Consider the following 17,897-nt stretch of genomic DNA (forward strand, 5'->3'; position numbering starts at 1 on the left):
TCTCTGGGCTCTGGGGACAGGAGACCAGAATCTCAGGGCTGGAGCTCTGGGTGCGTCACCCCCAACACACTCGGCCACTCCCGCCCCTCGGGAGGTGAGCGTCGGGGGCCTTTCCTGAAGCCCCTCATGGCTGCGTGGGCCACCCGACAGAGCAGTGGGAGGCTGAAGTTCACGAGCCCAGACCTGAGGAACACACTCGGGGTCGAGGGACGCAGCAGGAAGGGACCCGGGGACGGAGGGCCTTCCTGTCTTAAACGGACAGAGAACCAGCAAGGCACAAAGCCCCCGCAACCGGTCGAGCCCCTGAGACCAGGCAGGGGACCCGGCGGCACCCCCAAACCACAGAGGCAGCAGGCAAGAGTGCCACAGACGCCAGGGGCCAGCGAGAGACAGCGCGTGGGGCTGGGGGCACTCCTGGGGACACTCTTTAAGAGGGTGAGATGGCCCAGGGTCTGGAGGAGTAGAGAGACCCTGGACTTGCTCTGGAGGGGCAGGCGGCTGGGGGGCCGCGTGGGCTGGGGACCAGCGTGAAGGGAGGTTTCTGTCCTAGACCAGCAGGCCTGGTGGCACTTCCAAGGACGTAGCCTGGTGTGGGGCCGCTACGCTGGGCAGTGATGAGGTGCCCGCTTCTAGCACCACCCCCTGCCTCTAGCCTGGACGCCACACGAACCCTTCCACAGCACGGCCGCTTGGCTGGGGCTTCTGCCGTGCCTGCCCTGCCACACCGTGGCCTTGTGCGGGAGCTCACCCCCAACCTGGCCGCCACACCTGACAGGGACACGGGACGTGGCAGGATGCACGGGTGGCCAGGAGTGGTGACGGGCAGCCACGGAGACAGAGACCTGGGCTGGGCAGGGGGCTCCAGGCTCTGCACAAAGCCAGAACACACACTTGGGTGGAGAAGGGGGCCGGGCATCAGGGGCACAGGGTCCTGGGAGCAGCCCTTGGGCACCTTCTTCCAGCCTGGCCCTGTCTCCCCACTGGCCGACATGATCACGTCCACATTTTAGACAAGAAGGTCGAGGCTGCAGCCGAGGGCCTCCTGGCGGCAAGGCCAGCAGCTGGGAGTGAAGGGCGGGACGCCTGGCCCTCACAGGCCCCCCGGGCCCCCCTCACTCGCTCACACACGTGTGCCCATGCACCAGCGGGACCCAGGGCCTCTGCACCACCGGCTCACACCGCACCCGCCCTGGCAGCAGGCATGGGGTTTTGTTAGGGCTACAAATCAGATATCACACAGTTTGGGGCTGACATGGGTTTTATAAAAATTATTTAGGGCCCTGGCCCCCGGTGAAGTCCCAGGGAGAACCTGTCAGGAGCATCGGCTGTTCAGGGCTGTCGGAATTCCAGCACGGCCTGAAGGGAAGGCCTGATGAGGTCAGCGCCCTGTGCCGTCCGCAGGCACGTGGCACCCCTACCTGGGGCCTGCACGAAGGCTTCTGGAGACACCTCCCCGAGCCGAGGGACACGAGGCCCCGCCCCCGCAGTGGTCTTCTGAGGTCCCTCCGGCGTGTTTCAGTCTTCCCCTCTGGGCAGTCAGCAGGCACGCTCCCACAGGCAGGTGCCGTTCTGCTGCCCTGTGCCCACTGCCCAGACGCTTGTCGCCCGGCGTCTATGGCTGGTGGACCCAGCGGCCATACGGAACGTCACGGGGCTGGAGGAGGGACGGCAAGGTGGACGGCCCAGGGCCCCTGATTCCACGTCCCGGAAAGCTGCTCACCATGCTCGGCGGGAGGGGACGGCGGGAGGCGCAAAGCCCAGACGCTGCAGGTGCCGACGCAGAGGACACTCAGGCACCACCACGTTCATCCAAACGGCATCATCCCCCTACGGCAGAGCGTGTGCGGTCCTGCCTCCATCACCCGGGAGGGCCCGGTCTGGACCCGGCATCAGGGTGGAGGGCCGGGGGAAGGGGAGCGGCCACCTGGGACTCTGGCTGGGAGGATTAAAGGGGCAGGTCACCCAGGGGAGCGGCTCAGAAGAAAGAGGGGCTGACCTCTGCCTGCATACTGGGCTGCTGGGTGCCCCAAAGCAGGACTCTCCTCGGAGACACACGCAGGGGTGCCCAGAGGGCTCCCGCATGGAGACGGGTGTGCCCACACGGGAAGGAGAGGACCGCCGGCGAGGTGAATCGCACGCCGTGTGTGTGCCGGCACCCCTACAGAGGCCACGGGAGCTGCAGGGAGAGGAGCATCCAGCCACGGGGGAGCCCCGGGACCCCAACTCTGCAAAGGCAGGACCAAGGATGCGCCCGGCGGAGCCAGGCCCAGGCCGGAGTGCAGCTGTGCAGGGACAGAACCGGGGTCCTCCAGGCCCGGCCGGCCTCGCGCAGGGAGGAAAGCGGGCTGGGCTGCCTTCCCTCCGTCACAGCGCCAGGGGTCCAGGTCCACCCGAGGAGGTGGGGGCCAATCAAAGCCAGATGTGGGAGCAGCACAAAACATGGTGATTATTTTGACTAGGAAAAGCCCTATTTACAAAGAAATAACGAAGTGATCTGGGGGGATCGGTGCTGGGGATGATCTCAGTCAGGAAGGAGCGACACAGATGCTGAACAGGTCGGCCTGGCGGGCCGCGTGGGGAGCCGTCCTGGCCGCTGCTTCCCGGGCCGGCGGCCCGGGTGTCCCTGCGTCCGTCTTGGGGTGTCCGGGCCAAGCCATGCGGGGTTCAGCTCCCTCCAGGCAGGGCGGTGGGAACCTGGGAAGGAGACCCAGGTCTCCGGGCACCTTTCCCTTTCTCCCAAGAAGGCACGCGCCCGGGGGGCCAGGCCGGGGAGGCAGGTGTGGGGCGGTGGCAGAAATAGAGGGGTTTCCCTGGGGTGGGGTCCCCCTGCGCACGGTGGGACATGCAGAGAGAGCCAGCTCAGCTCTGAGAGGAGGTGGAAACCTTTGTCCTGATGGGACTCAGTGTCGGTTACGAGGATGGGACAGGCACCCACACGCAGGGCGACTGGGGACCAGTGCACGAGTGTGCCAGCCCCGTGCCGGGGAAAGGAGGGCCTCCGAGGGCCGGAGCCGAGTGTCTTTTGGACCCGAGGTGCGGCATTTAGGGAAGGAGAGAGGCACAGGGATGGGGGTCCTGGGGCTGTCTGGAAACCCCCTCCCCGTGCCAGCCCCTGACCCCGACCCTGACCCCAGTGGAGCTCCCAGGGCCCCAAGGGGCAGGCTGTTTGACATCCCCGTCCAGGCCCTGTCCAGCAGCCGGGCGGTTTGCGGACGTGGCCCATCTCTCCACAGCCTTCGGGGACTTTCAGGGACTGATAAACACCCTTGTCGGTGGTGAGGCAGCCCGGCCTCCGTGAACATTCCAGGCTAAGCACCCGCCATCCCCGAGCAATGATAACACACACGCCAAGCGCCCTCCACGGACAAACAGATACACAGTCTGCGGCCCATACGCACCATGGAAGGAAACCCTGATGCGGGCTACAGCACGGGCCCGAGGGCGCGATTGCCGAGCCACAAAGCCAGCACAGACTCCACGTCCATGAAGTGTGCAGAACAGGCCAATCCGCAGAGACGGACGGAGGCAGAGGCTTGTGTCGGCGGGGCTGGGGTGGGGAGTGCGGGGCTGCCCTGTGGGTAGCATGAGGACGTGTCCAAACTGATCACAGCGATAGGTGCACACCTGCCTGAACGCTAAGACATCCAATGACACACTTTCCATGGCGGATGTGAACCGTATCCCAATAAAGCTGTTTGAAAACAGAAGAGAGCAGCCCTTGACCAGCTATAGCTCTTCTGCCCTTATGTGCTGTGAGCGGGTGGCGGGGGCGTCTTTACCGCCAGGGAGCAGGGCGGCAGCCGCAGCCTCCAGCTTCAGTGAGATAGTGGCTGGGGGCCCACCTGGGTCCCGCCCCAGGCCCCGCCCGATTCTCAAACCCGCGGACAAGGCGAGGCTGTCCCGAGTGGCCGAGCTGGCGTGCTGAACTGGGGGGGGGGGGGGGGGGGGTCCACCACACTCATGCACTTATTCATTCATGAATGGAGTTCAGAATTACGTGGAAGTCGGAGGTGGGAGGGGACCCCCTCCAGAGTCACCCTCAAGGGGACTGATTTCTTTAGTTTCCTTTGTGTTTTAATGCCTGGACGGGGGCGGGGGGGGTGTGGGCAGCCCAGATGACCGGCTGTGTCCCTGGGCCCGGGTCCCCTGCTGAGGCCGCCCAGAGGCCAGAGGATGGAGCCCCTGACTCAACTGGGGGTCCCAGCTGCAAAAGTGAGCGGGCCCCCCCACCCCCGGCCGAGGGCCCAGCCAGGCGGTGGGTCAACCTGCAGTCAGTTACTTAAAACGATGCACGTGGAGCTGGGATGACAGCGTGATGCGGCCCCGGGGAGACTCTGGCCCTCGAAGAGGAAAAACCAGACGCTGGCGGAGGGGCTGCGGCCAGATGGGCTTCCGCTCCCGTCCTGGCAGCCCTGGCGGCCGGGCCTCACCTGGAGCTGCTGGGGGGTCTGGGATGCGTCCCGTGGGCCACAGGCCGGGACTGCTGCAGCTATAACTCACCAGCACAGGCCTGCTGGCTCCAGGCAGGGCCCGTGGCAGCCACAGGGGACTGAAGGCGGCTGGCCCAGCCCCCAGCGCCTCCCCCCGCGGGCTCACAGCCCCCGCAGGCGAGGAATGGCCGTAAAGAAGTGTGTGGGGGGGCACAGGGGGCGGTGTTGTGGGCTCTAGTCCTCTTCCTTTGTCCCTTTACTTTCCCCCAGGCCTGCTGGCTCCAAGCAGGGCCCGTGGCAGCCACAGGGGACTGAGAAGGCGGCTGGCCCAGCCCCCAGCGCCTCCCCTCGCGGGCTCTGCCTGCCGTAACCTGGGTCTCACAGCCCCCGCAAGGCGAGGAATGGCCGTAAAGAAGTGGGGGGGGAGCACAGGGGGCGGTGTTGTGGGCTCTAGTCCTCTTCCTTTGTCCCTTTACTTTCCCCCAGGCGCTGGCCCGGGGTGCTCCTGGCAGGGCTGTCCCCACGGGAAAGGGAGCCCCCAAGTCACTGGGTCGGGCCCTCCCTGTTTCCAGTCCCACGTGAGGCTGTCCAGCAAATGCATGAGTGGGGAGGATGACACACAAGCCTAGGGGGCCCCCAGCAGACCCCCCTCTGGTCCTCACGTGTGGAGGAGCAGAGGGGAAGAGGATGCTGGGACCGGAAGTCTTGACCACCATCTCCCAGCCGGGCAAGGGAGGGGGAGACCGAGGCTGGGAGAAGACGACCTCGGGGCCCACCGACCTGTGCAGAGAGACCTCCTGAGGAGGCACCGGCCTGTCTCCCTGCCAAGCCTCCAGCCTCCAGCCAGGGAGGGGCAGGGGTGTCAAACAGCACCTTCTCAAGGCTCCGTGCCTGGGGAGGGGCAAGCAGCCCCCCAGCTGAAGGCCCGTTTCCTGTTGCTCAGCGCCCTGCAAGGCAACTCCACCCCTGCCCCACACACTCGGCTCTGTGCCGGACGCTGTGTCCCACCCCCACTCGGCGCTGCTGTGGCCACTCCATCCACCAGCCCTGGGGGTGCCGAGGACACAGGACGTCACGGCCCGCCTCCGTGGCCGTGACCGGCAGATGCCAGGCCCTGGGGATGCGGAGGGCACAGCGAGGACAGCAGGGGGCCGCCGTGTGGGAAGGGCCTGGGGCTGCGTCCGGGGGCGTGCGGGCGGCCAGCTCTGGAAGTGCAGCGGATGAAGGATGGATTCCTCCCCTGGCCTTGAGTCGGGGTCCTCGGGGCCCCATGAATTATTCTCTCAGGAAAATACCATTGACTCCGTTCTCCAGCCTCCTTCCCGACCTTCCCCATCACTTTAAATCAACGCTGAAGGGTGGAGTTTGCCCGGACCTTCACCCTCCAGCCGGAGGGGAGCTTCAAAGGCCCACGTGACGCCCCCCCGTGTCCCTCGGGTGGAGGGGGCCAGCCAAGCCGGCTCCCCACTGTCCTCCCCCCACCCCCCACCCCCACCCCCCCCCACCCCCCCCGCGGAGGGAAGAGCCAAGCTCCAGAGCGGGAGCCGGGAGGCCGCGGAGGAGGGTGGTCCCTGAGCCCTCGTGGCATCTGGCATGTGTCCCACTCCCGGGGCAACACGGCCCGACTCCCCGAGGCACCCACGGTGCTTTCTCGCTCGCTCCCCAGATCTCCAGGCCCGCGGACACGCAGAGACGGGCCCAGCCAGCCCGGGTCGGCCTCACCGCCCCCCTGCCCGGGGGCGGCCGCGGGGCGCTGGCTCCCGGGCGCTCAGGGTTAGGCTTTTAGCTGCAGGGCGTGATTCAGATGAGAAATCAAGCTGTAGGTGCATCCTCAGGACCGGAGATGCAGGGAACAGGGCTCCCAGACCCTCCGGGACCAGCGCCACCTCTACCCCACCCCACGGGTCCCCGGGTGCTGGTCGTCCCTGACGGCGCTCCGCTTCCCACACGCAAGCCTTCGGCTGGCAATCTTTCCAGACGCGGCCTTGCTCTGGACTAGTCCCCTAACCCCACTATCCCACTCTCTCTGGATCCCCCACCATCCCTGCTCAAGACCACACTGGACTGGACCACCCTGGACCCCCAGCCCGGACGGACTCTCTCCCAGCGGCCACCCCGACTCCTGCCCTCAGCACTCACTCTGATCTCCCCCACAAACCGCCCAAAGCAAGCTCTAGACAGAGCAGCTCAAGATGACTTCCCGGGTGCTCTGGAAGTGGGGCTCTTCCCCAGCTGGACAGGGTTCCGGGCATGCCTGGCTCGCCTTGGGCCCATGGGACCAGGACGAGACACGCGGGCACACCCGAGGCCGGGCCCCTGCTCTCAGGGTAGGGGCACGGCCCAGAGCACAGAGCACAGGGTGGGGGGCCTGGGCCGGTCTCCACAAGCAGCACTTTTATTTGAGCTGAGCCGTCAGCCGCCCGTCACAGGCCGAACCAGCCAGGGACGCCCCCGAGCCGGGGATCGCAGCTCTGCCTCCGCCGCTGGTCTTCCAGGACCTGGTCCTGCAGGTCCTCAGTCACAGAACTGCCTTCAGGCCTCTTTTTCTCAGGAAACAGATCTGGGAACGTGAAGGTCTGTCCCTGCGCCTGGGGAGAAAAGACACGGGCTCAGCCTGCAGCGCGGGCGGGACAGGCCAGGAGCCCCGTGGGAAGGTCTGTGGCCAGATGGAACCTGCCCGTCCGTCGCCTGCAGGACAGACGCAGGCCGGGCCCCCGCCTCTGCGGTGCAAACCATTGCTGTGACAAAGGCCCCTCATGGAGGCCAGCTCTCCAGGCAGCGTGTCCCCATCCGGGGGAGCCCAGCAGAGCACCCACTCCCGGCAGGAGTCGCCCGGCCAGACTGTGGGCAGGGGCGAGGAAACAAGGCACAGATAGTGTCTGCCGCCTCCCTGGAACGTCTTCCACCCAAAATACCTACAGGCCTTTACCCACATTAAAGACTAACCCTCCTCCCGGCTCAGAGCTTGGCAAATAAAACGCATGTAACGTACAAAGAAACGTACATGCGAGCAGTCTATAAATCAAGACCGGCTTTGCAAATTAACTGGTTTTAGTCTTTCACTAGAAGTTCAGAACACGTTGAGTGCCGGCCAACTCCCAGCCCGGACCCCCAGCACGTGGCCGGGGTACCAGCCTGGCCCATCAGTGGGCTGGCGGGAGGAGGGAACCCCAAACAACGTGAGGTGTGGGGCCACCTCCACGCGCTACACATCGCAAAGCAGCTCCAAGGATGGGGGGGTGGGGGGACGACCCGGGCCAACACTCCCAGGGCTGCGCCGTCCACCTCCAGACGGGCAGAGAAGGACCGGATCTGGAAAATTTTAATAAGTAAAATCAGTGAAGTGCGCTCGGTTCTTGGAGACCCTTGTTTTGTAAAGAACTCTGGATTCGGGCAGGCGGCCAAGCGTGATCTGAAACAGCCCACATACTCGGCCCTGAGAACGGGAGGCTCACATGGCGCGGAGTGCAGCCCCGAGTGATGAAAGGCAGCAACCGTGTGCTCGGTAGCCAGCCTGCAGGAGGATTCGCTTACACACTTCAAAACTTTCTTTCTTCTTCTTTAAAATACCAAAGGGCAATAGTTTACATGCAGGGCTGATTGCCCAGAATGGGGGATTTATGTTTAATATACCGAGGTGATTCTGCTAGTTTTCTGAGGTGGGGGAAACCCAAAATGACATTTTAAGATATAAATACAAAGATGGCAATCCGCAATGGCTTGGGAAAAAACGGGGGCGCCGCCGGGAGAAATTCCTCGTCTCTCACCGAGACAAGCGCCGGGTGTGGGGGCCGACTGCGGCTCCCGGGGGTTCCCTTCCTGGAGAAATTCACCTTGTACTTTCAGAAATAAAACCCTCCATCCTTCCAAAGCTGATCAGCGGAAAAGAACAGGAGGGGAGGAAAGTGTCGCAGTGAAAAGCGAAGACGCCGGCCTGGGATGGTGAGGGGCAGGCGGGGTTGGGGGAGCAGGCTCTCCAGCACCAGCAGGCGTCAGCGTCAGCCTGGGGCCGAGGCTCCTTGCTGTGGGGTGACCCAGGCTCGCTAGCTCCCCGACTCTGGGCCAAAGAGACGGTTATCAGCTCGTGGGAGGAAACCCGGGACCCCCACTACGGGGGACCAGCTTTGCCGAAGCGGCCAACTCTGAACAAATCCGGAAATTTCACTTGTCTTTCTGATGGACCCCTGTGTGCTCTGCGATCAGCTCGGTGATGAGAAGCCCAGAAACGAGGCCCCAAGGGACACCCGGGTGAGGACGTCTCCACAGACGGAGGACAGAGAGGGGACCCGTTCAGGGGCGAGTGTCCAACCCCCCGGCCGGTTTCCAGGCACAGATCTGCCGGAGCCGGGCGGGGTGGAGGTGGGGGGGGATCCGTTACAAATTTAATTTTGCAACGGAGGGAAGCGTGCCCGGCGGGGACGCCCTGTGCTCCCACTTGTGCTGCCCCTGATTTCACAGGGGAAGAAAGGAGGCCGGGGTGGCAGCTGCAGATACAGATCCCAGGCCGCGCAGCTCAGCTTCCAGAGCGAGGTGGGGCCCGGGAAACGCAAGGGCTCGGATGACTCAAAAGCCACTTGTAACTATAGCTCTCGCTGAAGGGCCTCGTGGCGAATGCCGACATATGGGGTGTCAACCGGCGTGCCGTGACAAAGACAGATGGCCCGATTGAACACAGAGGACACAGGCGTCTTTATGAGGCCAACGGCCACTCTCCCTGCCTGGACTGGCTGACTCTATGCACAGCAAATATTAGGCCAAATAATTACGGGGGCCCCTGTTTAGAGCAACTGTGACCGTTTTTTCAGCAAAGCTGCCATACTAACGTGGTCTTTCAACAAACTACCTCCTAAGGCCCGAAATAGGCCCTGGGGCCAGAGGGTGTTTTCATAATAGCGCTACTGCCATCTAGCGGCCCCGGGGCCCGCGGGCTCCCCGCTCCGACCCAGGCTGTTTACGAGGAAACTAAAGAAACGGGAAGGACCCCCCCACCCCCTCCCCCGCCGCCCAGGGTTTCAAACGCAGGGCAGTTAACAGACTCTGTGGGCAGGTCCAAGGTCACCTGCCCCGGCAGAGGAATGCTGCCTGCAGCCCACGGGGCCTTGGTGCTGGGTGGCCAAGGCTGTCCGTTCTGAGTCAAGAGCATATCTGGGAAAGCACGTCTTGGGGCAGCTCAGGCTGGAAAGGAAGAGCCCGGAAAGGGCTTGGAAAACGCGTCTTCCTCCAGCCAGCTCTGGGTTTCGGTCAGCAAAGGCTCAGATGGGGTGCTGGACCCTCTTTCCGGAGCCCCTCGCTAGGCAGGGGACACTAGCGAAGAGAACCTGGGGAGTGTGCCACACCCCGCAGTCCAGTCCAGAGGAGAGGGGGTCAGCAGGACCCCAGCACACCCCAAGTGGTCTGGCTTGACACTGAGGCCCCAGCAGGAACCTCCACCCCCACGGCATTAACTACTTCCTTGCTTTGATGCTTGCCAGCCCTGGTTTCTGTCTGAACCCCCCCTCAAGCCCAGCGGGCCCACACCCGCCCACTGCACGCCCAGGGCTGGCCCCCGAGAAGTTCCCCGACACCCATCCCCTCCCACCTCTGAGCTGTGCTTTGAACCCCAGCTCCTCCCGGGGCTCCATGTGGATTAGACTGAGTGTGCCAGCTGGGGCCCCAAGATCGTGCCCATCCCCCGCTCCGGGCCACGGTCGGGGTGAGCGCTCCACCAGCTGCACATACGCCACCTTGTAATCTGGTTTCTTTATCCTGACGTTCCTGTAATCCCTCCTCCTGTTGGAACCTGTTGGAAGTGGGGGGGGGAAGACAAAAACCTTCACTCCCAGCATGAAGCTTTCAGTCCCATTAATCCAGGAACCCACTTTCTAGAAACAGGCAAACACGCAGGCACCTTCGGGCTACAGACTGCAGGCGGCACGCCCTGGGCCACTAGGCCAGGCTCGCACAGGCAGGCGCCACCACCGCCAGCCTCCGCTCGGCGAAAACCCAAACGTGCCTAAAATAACGCAAGAAACGGCTTTCTGCCCTGTCAGCAGAGGCTCTTGCTGTCTGACCTCCCCTCGACGGAGGGTCGTCATATTTACAACTGGGCAACCGGGGGCTGGGGGGCAGGGTCAACAGGAAGGAACGAGAAAGGCCCAGGGGAATGAAAACAGTGCTTTGCTGACCGACCCAGGGGCAGGCGGGGGAGCGGGTGGGTGGGTTGAGTGTGGGGCCCTGCTCTGAGCAGCCGGCAGGGCCGGGCCACCCAAGTTCTAGCGCTGGGAGGCCACCTCCCCCCTGAGGTCCCCCCTCAGTTTCCTCATGTGCAAAGGACCACGTGCAAGAGTGGCCGCGAGGGGGGACCAGGCCAGCGAGGCGGGCAGCCTGGCCCACAGGAGCTCCGCGGAGGAGCCCACACCAGAGGGCAGCCCCCGCCCTGGGCACCCACCGTGCTGCACCCTTGTCCGCACAGCAGCCACGGGCACATTGTAAATGCGTTCGAGGTAACTCCTGAGGTCCACTCTGGTCATCCTGGGGCAAAGGAGAAAGAAAGGAAGTCTGAACAGGGCCGAGGTACAAGGCGGCCCGCCCGACGGGCTGAGCTGCCGACCGCAGGCCCCGGGTGGGAGCGGGCTCGGGGGAGGCCAGTGGCTGAGGCCGGGCCCCCGCCGACTCCGGAGATGCAGCCCCTGGTCCCCACCCAGCACACTTGCATCCGGACGCAGCAGTGAGGGGGTGACGGGGGACCAGCCCCCAGGACCCAGTTCTCTTCTCCCTCCCACTGGCCACACTCCCTGGGGGCCCAGCTTTCAAGGGGAGGGACGGGACGGTCTGCGAGTGTGCCCCCTGGCTGCCAGGAGCTGCCCGCAGCACCCTCCCAGCAGGCGCTTCCCAGAAATGACGGTCAAGGGGATGGTGGGCTAGGTCCCATTCCCTCTTCACCCTGCATGGGCCTCACACGGAAGCTCAAGCCAACCCCGGAACCCCTCAGACTTCAGCATGGGACACAGGGAGGGTGTGTCCCTTCGGTAACTGGGGCCTCCGTGAAGGCCCCATTTGAGGACGAAGGCTTTGGAAGCCGTGGTGAGCGGGTGCAGGAGTCACAGCCCAGCTTCCTGGAAAGCGCAGCTAGGACCAAGGCAAGAAGAGAAGTCAGGTCTCAGGCCAGGCTTCCCAGGGGGCGGCGGGGAGCACAACACCCCCGGGCCCTGCACACACCAGACCTCGGGCAGTGTGGAGCTGCCTGCATAATTTTCACGGCAGGAAGAACCTTGCTTGTGAGTGGGGTTCGGCGGCACCTCTAGGGCTGTGGGCCCCTCGGGGCACTCCCCAGCCTGAATTCCTCTGGGGGCGGGGTGGGGGGGCTTACTCCATGGGGATCCGGAACTGCACGGTGTCCTCGGGCTGGGCCATGCCGGGCCGCACCAGCTGGATGAAGAAGTTGGTGCGGAAGACCCGGAGCTGGGGGTTGCCCAGCTGGTACAGAGGGTACCTGCAAGGGGGAGAGGGGTCGTGTCAAACGCTCAGAACACGAGGCTCCCGGGACACCCCAGCAGGGTCCACAGGTCATCACGCCCATGGGGCCGGGGAGCCAAGGGGGCAGTCACCCACAGGCCACCCCCTTTGCTCACCCGGCGCGGGCAGCCAGTCCCCAGTCCCCGGGGCGGTGTGGCCTGTTGACCCCCAAGGTCAGCCTTTGGAAAGGACCGGTGAATGATTCATGAACAGAGGCCAGAGGACATGCCCACCCAACCCCGTAAACAGGCTCAGAGTCATGTGTTTGTTCAAAGTGCCGGTCCCAAAGGCACGCGGCCCCCGCATGGCTGTCACCCTCCAGGAGTGGGCCCCACACAGGGCATGCCCTCTAGCTCCCTTCAGCTCAGGTGAGGTGGGATCGGTCAGAACCAGCTTATTCTGCACTGGCCCACCCCCGCGGTGGGGAAAGGGATGGGGCCACCTCCACACCCCGTGCTGGGAACACCAGCTCATCCTTGACAAGCGTGAAGATCAAAAGATAAGAGGCTGGGGAGAGATGGTGTGTGCAGATCACCAGCTACAAGCTGACCGCCTGCCTGCCCCACCCCCAGAACCCCCGAAGTGAGCAGAGGCATCTAGAAGGTGCAGGAAGCCACCACCTGCGGCTCCCACCCAACTGCCCCTGCCAGCTGGACCCACGCCCCCGGTGGGGTCCGGTGGGCCAGAAGGGCCACACTGCCAACTGGGCCTCGGGGCTGGGGTGAGGAGGGGGCCCAGGGTACACAGGGGCTGCAAGGCGGGGCCAGGGGTCTACTGGGAGCCCAGGGGACGGGTCTTGGTGGAGGGTGGGAGCAGGGGCTGAGGATGCCATCTGGGGTCCCTGGCGGCCCATCTGCAGCACAGCACGTGGCCCTGATCTTGGGGAGCACCCAGCACCAGGGAAGGGGGCTCAGTGAAGCCAAATCTCATGCTGCCTCTGGGCCTCACAAATCTGGGGAGCGTGAGGGGGTCAGGAGCCGAGGTCCAGGGTGTGGCACTCTGAGGTGGCAGGGCTCAGGCACCCTGGCACGGGCCGGGGCACCCGCATTAGAACGAGTGCTGGGCTGAGCGCTAGGTAACGTCTCCCGGGGTCTCCTGGCGACCCAGTCCCACGTGGCAGCTGCCCCATTAGAACCCTGTGGCACAGCCTCCTCCGCTGTGCCGGAGAGGCGGGAGGGGCAGGTTCTGGAAGCGCAGGGCTGCTCGTCCAGGACCGAGCCTCGCTCTGCCCTCGTGGGGGTCCAGGCCGGCGGGCGGCCACCCAGGCTCACACCTTCCCCCTGGTGACCAGCGGCGAGCACTGCAAGGGGCGCAGTCTGGGTCCCCTGGGGAGCTGCGGGGGTTGGGGTAGCAGTCGGCCGCGGGGGCACCGAAGCCCGAGGTCGGCGGAGCCCAGACCTGCCAACCTTCTCTCCCACCCGCCCGCGCCAAGCGTCAGGCCCGACTCCCAAGGGGCGGGCCCGGGCCCCTCCGGCTCCGGAACGACCACCCCCGCCCCAAGCCCGCCCCGCCCCGCCCCCACGGGCGCCTCGACGCCGCACGTTCCGCGCGGGTCTCTGAGTCACGTCCCCGCGGCCCGGCCCGGCCCCCGCAGCAAAGTCCCGGGCGCGGCCACGCCCCCGGCCCCGCACCCCGGGACCCCCACTCACACCACATTCCGTGCCATCGCCGGCTTCCGGGGCCGCGGGCGGAAGGAGGGGCGCGCCCGGCCCGGACCCCACGCCGCCGCAGCGCCCCCTGGCGCCCAGGAGGACGCGCGCAGCCCACGCACCTGGGGCGCACCTGGGGCGCACCTGGCGGCCCCCCCCACCAGCCCCACCGACCCGCTCACCTGAGCCCCACCTGACTCCCGAAGCTCCGCACACCCAGTACCCACTCCCCACCCCTCACGCCCCGCTCATGCCCGGCAGCACACCCCAGTCCCACATGTCCCCCCTCCACCCTGGGCCCAGCACACCCGTGGACCACCACGCATGGCCCCCACGCACCCCCCCGTGCCCAGGATAACTGCAGGTCATCCCGCCCAGAGCCCGCCACCCTTCCAGCTGCTGGCCAAGGTGGGAGGCTGGGGGAGTTGGGGAGGGGAGGGTGTGTCGGAGGCCCCTCTCTCCACCTGGCGGAGGTGGTCTCCTCCCTCCCTCCCTGGCCCCCATCCCAGTCCTCTGGCCGGCCCAGCTGGGCCCTGCCCTGGGCCCCTCTCCCCGTCCCCTGAGACCCCCCAACCAGGTGCCCCAGCCACGCCTCCTCCGTGAGGCTGCTGGCTGCTTCAGGCCTCTGCTGGGCACCCCACTTCCAGCCTCCGCACGGCACAGCCCTCACGGGGGACCCCTCCATAGGGCCAAACCCGGGGCCCACTGCCCGCCCACCCGCGCAGACACACACACAGCAGGCAGACCTGTGGGGAGGCGAGGGCCGCAGCGCCCCTCCTGCCGGTGCCGGTCCCCAGGCCCTGCTCTTCCCCTGGTCCCCTCTGCTCCCTGCTTCTAGCCTCCCCCAACCAGACTGTCTGGTTCCCCTGTGCACCCCACAGCACCCCACCCTAAGTGCTCTTCAGGGCAGGGAGGGCATTCCACAGTCTGCAGGGAGAGAAGGAACCCCAGGAAGCAGGGGAAGGTCCAGGCCTCCAGGGTGGGGATGGAACGGCAAGGAGGCACGAGCAGAAAGACCCTGAGGAGCGGCAGGCATCGCGCTCCTGTGAGGCGCTGGGTGCTGGGCAGGGGGCTGGAGCGCCCTCCTTACTGGAGTGTTTGGTGGTGGAGACCTTAAGTGGATTCGTCTAGGATGAAGAAACTGACCTGGGGGAGCGGGTGCTGGGGAGGGGTCAGCTGTGACTGGGGGGGACAACGGCCTGCTGGGGAGGGCCAGGGGAGGGCAGAGAAATGTCCGGCCCTTGTGGGGTGGAGGGGGTCCAGGCACGTTTGCAGGGGGACACGCCATGCTGGAGGGGGCCTGAGCTGCAGGGCCTGCTGTGCCAGGGCCCCTGTGAGGCTGACAGGTGACCTTGGCAGGGCCCAAGGAGGTGGGGAGATGGCTGGAGCTGGAAAATGGGGGTTCCCGGACTTGGAGGCCAGGAGGCTTTCTTCTTCTTTCTGTAAAGCTTTAACTCAGCAGCCATATTCCAACCCAAAGGTCGTGATGCTGCTCAGAGATGTGGCCGGAACTGGAGCTCAGAGCCCTGCGGGCCTGATGGGAGGGGCCCGCGTTAGGCGAGGCGCTGGATTTCAGTGGGCGTTGCTCTGATCGGTGGGGCTGAGGGAGCTGAGGTCCTCGAGGAGGGTAGGGCAGGGATGGGGTCTCAACGGTGCAGGCCCCCAACACTCAGGCCCTGCTTTTCTGATTATCCGCCAACTGGGTTCCTCCCCTCAAGGCCTGGGACCTGTGAGTGTAAGGTGGGTCTCGACCCCCCAGCCTGGGGAGCCCACGTGTGGCCCTTCTCTCCTCCTCTTCCCCTGTGTCATCACATCTCTCCCCTCACCGCTTTTCATGGCTTCCCGCGGCTAAGTTTGCCAAGTAAAGGAGAGGAGGCCCAGTTAAATCTGAAGCTCAGATAAACATTTTTTGTTATTTGTTTTTTAATAGACTCTTTTAAGAATGATTTTAGGCGTACAGAAAAATTGCTGAGAAGGTACAAAGGATTCCCTATACTCTGCCTCTCCTGCCCCCCATTCTCCCGTATTATTAACACTTGCACTCATGTGATACAATTGTTACAACTGCTGGACCGATGCCTATACATTAATATTAGCTGAAGTCCTTAGTTCACATTAAGGTTCGCTCTTGGCGTTGCACATTCTACAGGTTGTGACGGATGTATAATGACCTGTGCCCACCATTACAGTATATCCCGCAGAGTGGCTGCACTGCCTGAAACCTATCTGTGCTCCTTTTCGCCCCTCCTCCTAGCCCCTGGCAACCATGGGTCATTTGACTGTCTCCGTGGTTTTGCCTTTTCCAGAACGTCCTGTGGTTAGGATCATACAGTATGTAGCCTTTTCAGATTGGCTTCTTTCTCTTGGTCATATGCATTTATGTTTTCCTCCGTGTCTTTTCACGGCTTGATAGCTCCTTTCTCTTTAGCACTGTATAATATTCCACTGTCTGAGGTGCCGCAGAAATGCATCCACTCACCCACTGACGGGCATCTTGGTTGCTTCCACATTTTGGCAATTACGAATCAGCTGCTATAAACCTCCAGGTGCAGGTTTTTACGTGGACGTAAGTTTTCACCTCCTTTGGGTAAGTACCAAGGGGCATGATGCCTGGATCTTACGGTGAGAGTGTGTGTGGTTTTGTAAGAATCCGCCAAGCTTGTCTTGCAGAGTGGCTGAGCCGTTTTGCATCCCCACCAGCAACAATGCAGATTCTGTTGCTCCACATTCTCGCCAGCGTTTGTTGGTGTCAGTGTTTTGGATGTGGGCCTAACAGGCATGTAGGGATGTAATTCTTTTATTTTTATTATTTTTAAAAATTTTTTATTTTTGCGGTATGCGGGCCTCTCACCGCCGTGGCCTCTCCCATTGCGGAGCACAGGCTCCGGACGCGCAGGCCCAGCGGCCACGGCTCGTGGGCCCAGCCTCTCTGCGGCATGTGGGATCTTCCCGGACCGGGGCACGAACCCGCGTCCCCTGCATCGGCAGGCGGACTCTCAACCACTGAGCCACCAGGGAAGCCCCTAATTCTTTTATTTTTTTAACATACATTTTCATTTGCTAGATCTGACATCCCTACCTGGGGCCCCACCACGCACTGGTGCTGGAGAGGCCCAGAAGTGGCCCAGGGGAGGAGGACCCCCCATGGGCAGGTGAGGGGGGGGCTGTGGTGGTGAGCAGGAACCTTCCTGGGAGGGCAGCTTCCCCGCTGCACTTTGCAAGTCAGACTGAGGAGCTGGGGCTTCTTTCAGAGAGCAGTGGGCATCCCTGTAGTGCTCCAAGGGAGGGACAAGATGAGCTGGAAGTGCCTCTGGGCTGCAGCTGAAGGTGGGGGCACCTGAATAAAATAAAAGAGCGAGATGCACTGGACTCCCTTGTAAATGTGGGGTTGGGAAGGGTAACAGAGGTCGGAGGGGGCTTAAACGAGGCTGTCAGAGAGGCCCCACGGAGGAGACAGCATTTCCAGGGCACGCAGACAGCTCGTGCAAAGGCCCCCAGCCAGATGGGAGGGATGCAGAGGGCGAGGTGTGGGGAGGGGGCTGGGAGCGTCCATGCTCTCTAAGCACCAGGCCCTCAGATCTCCCCGGGTTCACAGGCCCAGGAGCGGTCCAAACCCCATCTTCCTGGGTCTGGGGAGGCTTCACTATAGAACACAATTGATTAAATCATTGGCCACTGATTGTGGATTCCACCTCCAGCCCGTCTCTGCTCCTCTGCTCAGGGTTGGCTCTCCTGACATCAGCCCCCTTCCTTGGGTCTTTTCCCAAAACTTCCTCATGAACAGAAACCCAGTAGCGCTGCAAAGGGACTTGCTATGAATATGAATAACGAGACATCCATTTCACCTTCATGGCTCTCAGCAGTTTAAGGAACCGAGGACAAAACTCCAAATATTATAATAAATGATGCTCAGGAAATTCCAAGGGTCTTGGGAGGAAGCTGGCAGCCAGGGAGCGGGGGCAAAGACCAGACATATATTACTTATAAATCTCGGCATTACAGCCTGTTTTTGTAACTGGGGAGACTCCAAATGTTTCAGAAAGCTCTGAGGACAATTCCAAAGAGGGAAGGGGGCAGACCAGCAAATACGTGATCCTGATAAAGGGGTACGTGCAGTCAAGCACACGTCTTGTAGAAGATGTTTTTAATGGTTTTAGTGCTTTTCTAAGAATGGGAAGATGCAGGAAACTGGGTTCATAACATTTTCTCCTGAAAAACGATCTGAGGGCCACAGTTGTGCCAGTTTTCCCAGAGTGCCTCATCCTGCCCTTTGTCCTGGACTTCTTTTAGGGTGTGTTGTAGGTCAGCGACTGTGGTGGTTGAT

At 63.4% G+C, this 17,897-nt stretch overlaps 1 protein-coding gene across 2 annotated transcripts; it reads right to left on the minus strand.

Moving 5' to 3' along the window:
- Positions 1–6,802: 6,802 nt before the first annotated feature.
- On the minus strand, positions 6,803–13,616 carry MRPL23 (mitochondrial ribosomal protein L23). Of its 2 annotated transcripts, none has more exons than XM_032641888.1 (5): positions 13,574–13,616; positions 11,779–11,901; positions 10,858–10,940; positions 10,154–10,209; positions 6,803–7,018 (listed from the first exon to the last, which is right to left on the minus strand). In XM_032641888.1, exons 1-5 carry the CDS (start codon positions 13,588–13,590, stop codon positions 6,854–6,856), a joined length of 444 nt encoding a protein of 147 aa, XP_032497779.1. In that variant the 5' UTR covers positions 13,591–13,616; the 3' UTR covers positions 6,803–6,853. The 2 variants fall into 2 exon arrangements, with proteins under 2 accessions (XP_032497779.1, XP_032497778.1); XM_032641887.1 differs by having other exon boundaries at positions 10,136–10,209.
- Positions 13,617–17,897: the final 4,281 nt, after the last annotated feature.

The sequence above is a fragment of the Phocoena sinus genome, chromosome 8 (assembly GCF_008692025.1).
Source record: "Phocoena sinus isolate mPhoSin1 chromosome 8, mPhoSin1.pri, whole genome shotgun sequence".
In the NCBI taxonomy this organism is placed as follows: Eukaryota; Metazoa; Chordata; class Mammalia; order Artiodactyla; family Phocoenidae; genus Phocoena; species Phocoena sinus.